General features: G+C 37.9%; 1 protein-coding gene across 1 annotated transcript in view; it reads right to left on the bottom strand.

Annotated features, from left to right (window-relative positions):
* Positions 1-12,249, bottom strand: part of OTOG (otogelin) — a gene marked incomplete at both ends in the record, with an annotated part of 89,579 nt that overhangs the window by 10,212 nt on the left and 67,118 nt on the right. The window contains 11 exons of the mRNA XM_084208712.1: positions 377-478; positions 1,673-1,783; positions 2,125-2,229; positions 2,906-3,118; positions 3,981-4,175; positions 5,096-5,234; positions 6,086-6,306; positions 8,782-8,965; positions 9,332-9,421; positions 10,607-10,743; positions 11,577-11,745. Of these exons, the coding sequence (XP_084064838.1) occupies positions 377-478; positions 1,673-1,783; positions 2,125-2,229; positions 2,906-3,118; positions 3,981-4,175; positions 5,096-5,234; positions 6,086-6,306; positions 8,782-8,965; positions 9,332-9,421; positions 10,607-10,743; positions 11,577-11,745 (1,666 nt within the window). The remainder of the gene's footprint in view (positions 1-376; positions 479-1,672; positions 1,784-2,124; positions 2,230-2,905; positions 3,119-3,980; positions 4,176-5,095; positions 5,235-6,085; positions 6,307-8,781; positions 8,966-9,331; positions 9,422-10,606; positions 10,744-11,576; positions 11,746-12,249) is intronic.

A 12,249-nucleotide genomic window follows, 5' to 3' on the forward strand; every position in this document is an offset into this window, starting at 1 on the left:
TTTGGATAACAACTCTGACTGTTTGATATCAATTGATAAGAGTATGGAGTACAAAAAATACTCTAGACAAGTATTTAAATAATTTTAAATACACAGAGTTTGAGGTCTGAAACTACTCACTTTTAGTCCCAGGCCTCAAATTCTGGAAATCTAAAATCAGTAAAATCTGGACATTTCACGATACAGATATCAGAAAATACTTTACACACAAGAAGTTTTAAAAGTAAATAATATTTGTTCAGGACTACAGTTGATAGCTTGCTTATACAGCAAGTGGAGCTGTACCTCTAATCCACCACTTTGACACTGAACATCCACACCACAAAATTTCCCACGTTCTCTGTTATTTAAAATATCAAAATCAGGTCAAACTTACTGCACTGATATGTAGGGCAACACCTGTCAGTAGTGTTGCCATCCACAATGAGAACTTCTCCTTCTTGACATTTGGGAATTTGATCAGAGCAAGCCCCGCATGCTGGAGAAAACAATTATTTAAATATGAAACACTGGAAGAAATTTTACTACTGCCTAGAAAATTTGCTGTAGGTTGGTCTTAGACTCATATTAAAGAGAGCAGAGGTGCTCTGCAGTCACTGCTTATAGACCCTACACAAAATGCTAATTTTCAGTGCAGCTTGCCCCTCTTTCCTTTTTTCCTGCCTATAAAGAATTAATGCATTTTATGATTTTCCCTCCTTCCCCTGTTACAAAAAATTTTGCTAGGTCTTCTCTCCTGCTCTTTTTTTTTTCAGGAATCTTCAATCCTCAATAAAATGCATCCCCCATGACCCCAGTGTTATCCTTCCACTTGAACACATGACAACCACAACAGGAACTTTTCAATATGTACACTGCAAAGACTCGTTTTATTTAAAAAGAGTCAAAAAGGGACTCTGCAGACAGTGAGAGGAGCCAAAATGCTGCCCATTGTTAACATATGATCAAAGCAATCTGATTACTATAAATAACAGAATTGTAATTCACATTTTCAATTAACACTCAAATTTTTGCATGTGGAAGGTGCTTCCCTTCCCAGATATCTGTTTGAAAATAAAATTAACAGCACCTTATTATCAGATTTTTTTCAAACAGAAAGCAACTGCATGGTAAGATTGGAACTCATATACAAATGGCAAAAGTGCAATTTTCTTATTGAATTAGGTCATGAAAGGCTAAACCCCAAAAGAATAAATAAATAATAATAAGTATACATAATACTCCAATATGGGATATTTGTCATCAATTAAGATGGGCCATAGCTGAGACAGCAGGATGCAGGGAATAAAAGCCTATTATAAAAAGCCTATATAACTTCAATCTTCTTTCAGATAAAATGTTTGTGCATCTAGTTCACACTGCATATGGACAATCTCAAAAACCCTGAATTCCCTCATCCACCAAAACTCCTTTACTTGACCAAGGAATACTGCTCAGCTGCACAAAGCTGTTCTGTGACTCTTGATGGTGGTTGGCACTTTTAAAAAATTAATTTAATTAATTTTAGGTTGTTGGCATATTTTAGAAAATTAATGTCAATTTTTTAATCACTTTCAAACTTTAGTATGTCGGGAGACCTAAAATACAAGGAGTCTTAATTGGGAAGATAATAACAGACATAATTGCATATGCAAAACCACACTCATCATCTCAACCAGTCAGGCTACTGTACCACATATATAGGAAATGCAGCAGGTATTCTCCACCCGGGCAGCAATTAGTGTTTGATCATCTTGGCAGCTTGGCATCTGCTCCAACGGCTCACATTTTTCTGGATCACATTCTGAAAAAAGGGCAACAGATATATTCCTTCAGATGAAGCTCAGCATTCCTCCTGTGTTATGCTATATCCCAAGGAAAGGCAGTATGGAGCAGAGAGGTACTACAAGCTGCTTTAGAAAAGCTTTTACCTGGTATCCCAAGATCTTGCCTGATCATTTAACACAGGATTGCATCTGCTCAAACTGAGGCACAGACCAACCCCGAGCTAGAGTCAAAAGTGAATTTTGTAAATGGCCATACTAACAATGGTATCTACACTACCTTATCCTCCTCAGTCAATCTATTTAGTTTACTGAATGCCTTTTACAGAGTGCACTTCTTTACCTTTCAAAAGAAACCTACCACAAACGTAGCTGGGACAACAGGATTCTTCACTGTAGTAGGTGACCAACTTCTCCAAGCTGCTACACTCAGGGACTAGGAGTTCACAGAGACTCTGATTACAAACTGTCACATAAAGGAAAAAAAAAGAGAATAAGCACCTTCTAAACTATGCATTTACAGGTTGAGTGGAGCAGTGGTAAGCAGTATTTGCAGTTAGATCCCCCAAAACTCCAAATTATAGGCATATGAAAAACATAGTGGAGCAACAAAAAACTCCCATGAGACAGGATTCAGAAATGCTCATCATTTGCAGCACTCTCCACGGAGGCAACTTTAAACTAGAGCTGAGACCTTGTGAGAATTGAAAAACCAAACCTCCTCTGCAAAACTCACTGCAACACCATACCAGGTGGTCAAAACATGAAAACTGCTTGCAGTTTCTTTTTGAAACATTCTAAGCTGAGCGAGAATTAAGTGGGGAAAAAAAATATCTTTTCTATCAATTTTTACTGCTCACTTTATAAATTAATATAAACAATCATTGATTTCTTTTTCCTCAGAATTATCCAGATCATTTGTTTGTATTTGGATATTAAAAATAAAATCCTATCCTCTACCCCAAAATCTACTGGATATTGAGCCAAACAGCTTCTACAGTTTTCTAAATAATCTCTAAATTCAAACCAAAGTAATTTCCCTTTTCTTCAGAAGTGGCACGTGTAACAGGAGAGCAAACCTCAGAGAAGGGACATCTGCCTATTCCAGCAGGCAGCATTCACAACCATGAAGGAATACTTACTACAGATCTTCTGAGGACAGCATGTCTGATCATCAGGAACAAGCAAGGCCACTTCTGCAAATCGCTGACACTCCGAATTGTGGATCTCTGAACAGTTGTGCTCCACTGGGATTATGGTCTCACTGCCAACACATTTTTGCATACAGCATCCGCTCAAAGAAGTTCTCCAGATCTCACCCACGGCATGAGGTGCTCCTGAGCTGTCTGTACAAGCTAGATCAGGACAACAGAAAACAGTTTTTAAAATTCCTTTTAAATTCCAATTCTGATCACCATTTTTTCCATTGTGGATGTGGATCTATGAAGCATAAAAATTACAGAGTTTTAAAGGCTTGATTATGTCCACCACCCCACAAAAAACTGAATGAGGAGACAGTCTGTGACTGAGTTTATACAGGAAAGCAAGACATCTCAACACCTTCCAGAAGGTCCAGACCTCCCATTTGTTTTGTGTCTCCACTGCAAGGCCAGTCACCTAAAATCTCAGATCCTTAATTTTTAAAGTAATGATCTGAAAAGAAGTTACTCTTGTATTTCACAAATGTCAAAACTACTACTATTTTACAGTGCTTTAGCAGTCTGATTTATCATAAGCTGAATCTTTAAGGTTCGTGTTGTTAGGGAGAAGAATTGGTCCATTATTTGGTCTGGTGAGGCAGAACTGCAATGAAAATAAACATGAATGCTGGCAGGACACACAGGTTATTATTCAAAATGTGTAATTAACTGCTGCTCTATGTCATTTGAATGGGTATCAAAAGGTTGGACCCATGGCAAAGGGCTTGGGTGAAAAGGAGGCCAAGACTAACATGCTTACAATAATTGAATATATAAACTTAAGCAGACTTTGAAGAGCATCCTCCAGCTGAGAGAAAGGGAGCAAAATTGTGCACCACAAGGACATCCCCTGCTTGCTCACCTGCACAGTTAATGTGTACTGGATATCTAGAATCCTCAAATGAATAACATATTCAGAACTCACACACAGCACCAAACCAGAACTCAACTTATGAATAATGAACTGTCTGACCACCAACTTGCAGATAATAGAGAAGAAAATCACATCCAAATATACCACATTTTTCTTCAGGAATACAGACAGCAGTATGAGTCCGGTGAAGGAGGGTCCCTCCAGCACAGACACAGCCTTCTGTCAGCACTGAGCAGGAGTCTGAGTCCAGAGGAGCCACCTCTTTATTCTCACAACTCTCTGGAACCTCGCAGGCAGCTATGCAAGGCTGGTAGGAGAAGTTTTCGGGGCAGGGGAAGGCTGGGAAGGAAATAAATAAATAAATAAATAAATAAATAAATAAATAAATCAGACATTGTTCAAGTTGTAATCCCTTCAGGTAACACTCAAAGAACACATTATTGTCCTCTTGTCAACTTCCTGTGCTCGCCAATTAGGTTGGATCTACCAGCCTGGAGCACCAACACAGACCAGTTACCTACATAACAAATTAAAACATAAGGAATCTGCAACCACTTCTACTTTGCTTCTTGCAATAACATTTTCATCAGTTTGCATTTTGGCAGCAGAGTTACAAACCATGCAACAGTGTTGACAAAAAATAATTCAAACTTCAAAAACATTTTCAAATACTACACAGATCAATCATAGAGTGCTCTGAATGAGTAATCTGAATAACTTGCAGTGGCCAAAGAAAAGGCATCACTGTGGTACAAAAATAAGTGTGAATGTGTCCTTTCACGATGGATTGAATAGATATTTACAGCTATATTTTAAAGTTATTTTAACAGTTATTGCTAATAACTCTTAAGAGTTATTGCTAATAAAATCCATACAAACTGAAGAATTAAAAAAAACTTGGCTCAAAACCACAGAGCTCTTTAAGTTATCACTGAAGGGGGTTTTTCCTAGGTTATCATGGACAGCATAAGGAGATGCTGAGATCCAGCTACAGATCCCATTTGGCGTCACATTTTAGTGCTGCTGTGGGAGAATTCTGCTGCCAGGATGCAGTAAGATCTCAGGTTTTACCCCTTACACTCCATCTAATCTCAAAAGTGTTTCATTTCCCTAATCTTATCTCCAAAGGCACAGCTTTCTGCAGCAGCATCAAAGTACATGAAGACTCAAGAAGCATTGGTATTTTCAACTTCTAATAACTCTTAAATTAGGCAAATTTTGTCTAAAACCAGAGGTGCACATGTATGCAGAATACTCACGGCAGTAATCAGAGCTCCTCCACTCTATGCAAATATTGAATTTGTTGCACATTGCCACATAGGCGGCGAGTGAAATGCATGGATTTTGAATGTACCCAGTGTCTCCAGCCCATATATCACAGAATTGCTCAGGTGGAATCTAACAAAGGAAAAAACACAGATGGCACCTTCATAGAGGCTATGCTAGGTAGAAAAGCCTGACCTTTAAAAATATTCACTTACAAAGATGGCACTTCGTTCATGGTAAGCCTTCATTAGTGTACAAAGATAATCCACTAGTATTTAAAAGTAAGACTTCCTGACCATTGACATGATTATACTCCTTAGTTTCTTCTCTTATAAGTGCCAAGGTAAGAAGTAATACAGTTTTTCTAGTAGAAGGCACAATTACTTTGTTCCTCCTTATGTCTACATTTTTACCTATTTTTGGTCTCCTCTTCATCAAAATTAGCTGTATATAAAAGGTCAAATGGTAAATGTACTCATATGACCACAAATAATTTATTTGCACACCAGGAGTTTTTTATTTGCTTTAGGCTTGATTTCAAGGGTCTGTTCTGCCCTCTCACATCTCCAAGCTGGAACTCTGCCTCTAGAGCCTTTGAGAATGCAGGTTCTCAGGTTACCTATTGCAATTTTGGACTTGTTCAGTTACTGAAGGCTTAAGGATTAATTAAACCCTAAAACTATATTATGTTTTTCTACATCTTATTGATACAGTCGAATTATCTGTGACTGGTTTATGAATTATGTGATATGTCAAAACGAACAGAGGTGAAATTCTGAAAATTGTTTATTGCAACTCTCCTACCAAGCTGCCATACCCTTCAATTACTTTTACCTTGCAACTGTAAGCACACACAAAAACACACATCTCATTCAACAGATACGGTTACGTGTAGCTTCACATTAGTGAAATTACCAAGTATACAAAAATTATATCTGAACCGCAGCACTCTCAAAATGTAAGCTTTGAAATAGTTAACATACATAAGGGTGACAGCTGCTGAAGGTCTGGTTCAACACCATTGTTAAGCACTCTGAGCAGTCCATGACTGAGCAATTAGTTTCCTGATGCCTGTCTTCTCCAACATACTTTAACGTGTCTGGCACTTGCCAGCTGTCTATAAAAGTCGAGGGTGGACTGCTTTGGCTTAAAACTGTCCTGTTGGGAAGCATCAAGTCATTTTCTGAGCTTCTATCACAAAACCCTAGGAATTACCAGAAGGGAAAAAAAAAAAAAAACCAGTTAACATATGTGAAATATGTTTGAAGTGGTATATTCAAGAAAGTAAACATCTTTTCAAAATCTTATACAACATGACAGTATCACAACCTACAACAGATGTAAAAAGTCTCCATTAGGATCAAAATACACAAAATTCAGAAAAATGAAAGAAAACAAAAATAAAGATGCACCTCTGAATGGAAATCTACTGCATATCAAAGAGCTGCTCAGAGATCCCAGCTAAGAAACTAGAAGTTTGCTCCTAAGCTGCACTAACACTAAACAAAAATGCATTTTAAAATATGTTGTAAAGCACCCCCATGTATAGCAACAACTTAAAACTATCAGAAAAGGGTACAACCATAAAATGTCAGGATGCTTATGTGATACCAGAAGGCAGCATCACATTTTTCTTTCTGTTTAACTAAAATGGTAAGAAACTTTGAAACACTTTGGAGCAAAAGGAGCAACCTAACGTGGATGGTGACTGTGGTCAGCAAAGAACATTCAAGTATTGCAGTAGTCTTCTCAGAATATCCTTTAAAAATCAGCAGACAGAAAAAAGCAGAATGATGGATCATTCCCCCATTCGGTCTCCCTAATCAGTTTCTGAGACTTGTATCAGGCTTCTAGAGTGTTTTCTTCTGTTGTCTCCACAAGAATGGTCCTAATTCTTCATCTGCTCAAAACAGATGTGGTTTCCAACCCTTTCTAAAGAACTGGTCTGCTTTACCATTTTTAGCAATTCTTGATGACAATCAGCAATACAGCAACAGGCATTCAGAGAGTAAAACAGCTTTCCAAACTGTGTCTGATTGAACCTTTTGAGTCTGTATTTGCAACACAGATAGGAAGTTCTGAAAGACTTCAAAGGATTGCTGTCATATTAGGGACATCATTTCTCACTTCTTACACATTGACAAGGAGGTTTAAAACAGCAAAACTGAAACTCTACATTTTTCTTGGCAGGATCCAGTTGCAACTAGAACTGACATGCTTTAACTCTTTTTCAGCAGTTTTGCTATAGAAACATCCATGTTCCCCTCCCACATCCCTCGTCTTCCACCCCAGCTCTTCAACAGCTGCCACATTTGTCCAATCCTTGCACTGTAAAAGACACTGTTGTTTCTGGATCCTTGCAAAGGATGCTTGTGCTACAAACCTCTAATGGTCTTCTCAGTTTTTAGCATTTCCATGATGCTGAGAAATCAAGACCTACCAATACAGCAGTTCAGCTAAAAAATGAAAGTTTGCTGCTAGTATTTGCACTAACGCAGAAAGCACAGAAAGGAGCTTAGGCTGGACTAATTCACCCTGAAAAGATGCAGTACAACGAGCTCATTTGAGGCAGGCTCTGTAAGTGGCACCAGGCAGCACTCTCTGCATTCTCTGCAGGCAGACTTATGCAAAGAACCTTCCAGTGAGAAATGCACAGCACATTCCCTGAAGAAGTTGTACTTGCAACACCATCCACAGATACGTGTTGACATCTAGTCAAAATGCCTTGTAAACTAGGAACATAATGTTCCCAATCCTCCCTACCACAGTAAACAGGTAAAGGCAAAAGAGATTCTCTGGATAACTTGAATCAGGCTTATTATAAATATCCACTCTCTTTGTTGTTTTTTTTCTGTTTTATCTAATTAAAATACCAATTAGTCAAACGGAGTGAGAACAATACTGAAAACATAAGTTAGGGCAAATAATAAATAACAATCAAATCTGAAAATGGCATAAATTCAAACTCTCTTTGTGAGAAGCACATTTCTGTCAGCAGGACTGGAAACTAGACTGAGCTATTCCCGGCATTTGATACTGAGCTACAGGCATTTGCCCTTTCTGAAACTGGAAAGATATCCACTGTAATTATATGATCTCCTTAATCCTGATTTCCAGCTTCAATTTACAGCATAAATTTACAGATGCAGCTACCAAAGCGGGGATTTATACCAGCAAATACATACTTGCAAAAGCTGTAACACCACCAGCCTATTCAAGGCTGTACTTTTTAGGAAAAAATAAAGCAGGGGAACACAGACCTAACAGTGCAGACCTGACAGTGCAGTGCACATAACAGACCTAACACAGTGCAACAGTAGTAACAAATTCCCTCTAAAGTATTTTCTCCAACAGTTAAACAAAGATTAATTCTCTGAAGTTCACATTTCCTGGGAATTCTGACCTTTAGAAACTGAAAATAGCACTTAGACCTGTCTTACTTATTTGGGTTTGGTAACTGCAATCATGCCTGTGGTTCCAGCAGCTTACAGACACTGTGGGCAAAGAGTGATGAGAGGAATAAACACAAATATAATTTCAGCAGTATCTTAAAATTTGCCGTGATCTGCAATACATTTTTGGGACAGACCCTGCAATAAACAATTTATATAATTAGGAAAATGTGTCTCCCCAGCAAAGCATCTGAAAGCCTTTATTTCTTGCACTGCTCTATACTTACCACACAGTCCCAAAGCTCTTGGTTCTCTGGTACTATTCAACTCAATAACCATCACACCCGTGTTGTGAAACCACTGAATTCTGATTTTTGTTGGGGTCTCAACTGCATACTTGAAGCCTGAATCTTCAACTTTGTATCCATATTTTCTAACAGTAGGCCAAGCAGATCTTGAATTTACTGTTATCTAAATGACACACAGAAGAGAGGTTAATGGTTTGGAAGAACTGAGGCCAGATTTTTGGCCAGCTTAGGAATCTAAGTCCTAAGTAATTTCAGGAGCAGTCAGGCTTTCCTCCATAAAGGTAATACAGGTACCAAAGGTACTAACAATTTATGTGCCTTACTCTGAGTCTTGCCTCGTTAACTGCCCTTGGATCACAGTTTGGCTCTTTGAATTCACCAGGAGAAATTTACTTAATACCAAAATTGGAACGATGAATCGTATAACCTACGGTGTTCTACTCTACTCCTCAGTATCCACATGAGGAGGCAGCTGACTGCAGAAATAAGGTGTTACCTAAAGGAAGATAAAACCCCTCAAAATACTTACTTTTCTGCTTAAACGATTGATAATAATTTGATTTGACACATAAGTTAGGTTCAACATTGCCAGGCACAAAGAAGTTGAATTTGAATTACTCTGTGGAGAAAACAAAAATACATCACCCATAGCCATGATGTGCAAAATCTGAAAACATTGGTTGCTTACTGGTTTTAGGTATTAGGACATTAAGGATTTTGGGAGATTATACTATTAAGAGAGGAAAACCATTGGTGACTGCAGTTTCAAGTCATGGCTACAGAACTTCTCTGGATAAACAAACAAAATACTATGACCTCATTGTTTCCAGCAACTGTGCTATATCATACAATCTTGAAATTAAAACTGAAATACAGGTTTTCAGGGGAAAAAATATGGTGGACTAGCTGTTTGGACAAAAAAAAAAATCCACAAACTACATATCTGAAGGTCTGCAAGGATGAGACTGGGAATGATGAATCTGCATTTTATGTACAGCACAGAAGCAATGGATCAGGAATAAATGCATACTTCCTGAACTATGTAAGGGTGAATAAACCAGAAGATATTGAATACAAGAGGAAAACAAATCTGAACATCACAAACACACTGTCTTCATATCATTCATACTGAGCTTCTGAAATTAACTTCCATTAGGAAAAACCTGGAACCAAACTTGGCAGTGGACATTTATACAGACATCAAATGACTTAGCCTTCACAGGAGAGACAGGAGTTAAGGGGAGTTTTGAAAAGGCTCACAAGAAATGAACTTTTCATGACAAAAGCCAACCCACACTACCCCATCAGACGGGATCCCCATTAGGCTTTCTCTCACTCCTGTGTCAGAAACTTGGAAAGCACAGGGTGGTCCCATTCAGTCTGGCATTCCTACAGTCTTTTATGGCTCTGAAGATGGGTGTTTCCAGTCCACATTTGTCCATATGAACACAGATAAAAATCCTGCACTGGAAGAGACTGGTGGTATTGGTAATAAGACAGCACTCACAGAAGAGACTAATGACATAAATCCACTTAGTCTCCCATCACCTTATCCATATTACACATACCACAGGACAACGTGGACCACCTCTCATCTTCCAGCTGTTTCACAAGGAGCTATGCATTTGCAGTCAGGTGTCAGTGTTTTACAGTTCATAAGCATTGTGAAATGCAAGCACAATTCATAGATATTGCACAGAAGTGAATAATAACCACAATATAAAGTATTATTATGCTCTTGCCTTTCAGACACATCTTATTAGCAGTACCAAACACCTTTTGTTAGCTGATAAATGTTAGTTACCATTCTACAGTCAAGGACATGGATGGTTATAGTTTCATCTGGAGTTTGACTAACAATGTAGGATGCTTCTTTGAACAAAGCCAAATGACTTCCATCATAGGTTACAATGCTCAGATCAGAGAAAATGGTGCAACGACCTAAGGAAAACAAAAAAGTAAATGTATTTTTTAACTTACTTTAGAATTCCAGTCAGTCTTGCAACATATGAAGATAAACAAATAAATTTCATAAGATGAACTAGCTTGCTAAGAGGTTGATATATGCAGCACGTATTTGATACAGGTGCATCTTTGTAAATGGACAGCAGAATCAAACCCTGCATATTTTCAGTGGGGCAACCTGCAGACCTCTGCAATCAGCTATTTCCTTACAGTTCTTGGCAACAAAGGTTTTCAATTTTTAGAAACCCCAAACCAAAAAAAAAAAAATCATGAGTGACAGCAGATCACGCCAGATCCATAGATCCCCTGTAGTCTTATTCCTAAGGTGAAAAGTTTCATTTTTCCTCAGCCTTATTGCTAAAGCTTTTGTGTTTCAGTGGGTTTGGAGTTCGAGTTATTTCAAATTCTGAAGTCTAAGCAGAAATTCAATTGCTAATAGAGTCCCCAAACTGCTAACAGAAGTAGTTAACAGTCTAGGAAATCTTTTCATGATGAAGTAGTTAAAAAATGAACCAAAAAAACCTGTAATGATTAAGTGTCCTCTGATTAGAGAGATGATAAGACGTGACTAAGTCAGAGCTAAGCATATCCACTGCAGATACCTAATGCTGAGTACATTAAAAGAGCATTTTTATGTTATTTCCCTGATTATAAAACTACAATTATAAATTTCCTTCAACAATGAGTAACCCAAAAAATGTGCAGCTTTTACTTCTATGCTATGGTGTAGAAGTGTCAGTTCTTATCCTTCTTACACATTAAATTTTTACCTGAATGCACTTCAAAAGTACTGCAGAATTAAAACTTACATGCACATTCCCACTTTGGGCAGCATTTGTCACCATTTGCTTGAGTAGCAAATCCTAAAACTCCACAGCTGGGTTGAGTAGCATTGTATGGGCAGTTCTGTGACTTATTAACCTGGATCAGCTGTCCATCCAAACAAATGTGTTTTATGCACTCACTCTCTGTGATTGGCTAAGGCAGATTCAATAAAAGACAGAGGTTACAATTCACATCAAGTTAGTATCACAATATTGTATAAGTTTTGTTGAAAAAAGGATTCACATTCTTCAGGCACAGAATACTTATTGATCCCCATGATGCTGATGGAAGCTACAAGCAAAGAGCACCTTTGAAAACCTGGCCATTCTGAGGATATATTAACATTGTTAACCTATAGTAAAGATGAGAACAGCACTTCTGAATTTTTAACTTTACAATGAAAAAAGTTGAGAAACTAAAATATGGAAGGAAACTAGCAGGAATGGTAATAGGGGTGTCTGGAAAGATGTGCTTTAAAGAGGGCAATGAGACAAAACACTGACACTGGACAGTATGAAACATCTTTTTTTGTCAAAAACCCCATTCTTGTAACACTCACACTCAGAAAACTGAGGCCTGAAGCCCAGTGTAGTATAACAGTTAGAAAAAAATGTTATGTATGATGAATTTACCCAAAGTTTCAGATATAATGGATAA

This window comes from Fringilla coelebs (assembly GCF_963513975.1).
Source record: "Fringilla coelebs genome assembly, chromosome: 6".
NCBI lineage: Eukaryota > Metazoa > Chordata > Aves > Passeriformes > Fringillidae > Fringilla > Fringilla coelebs.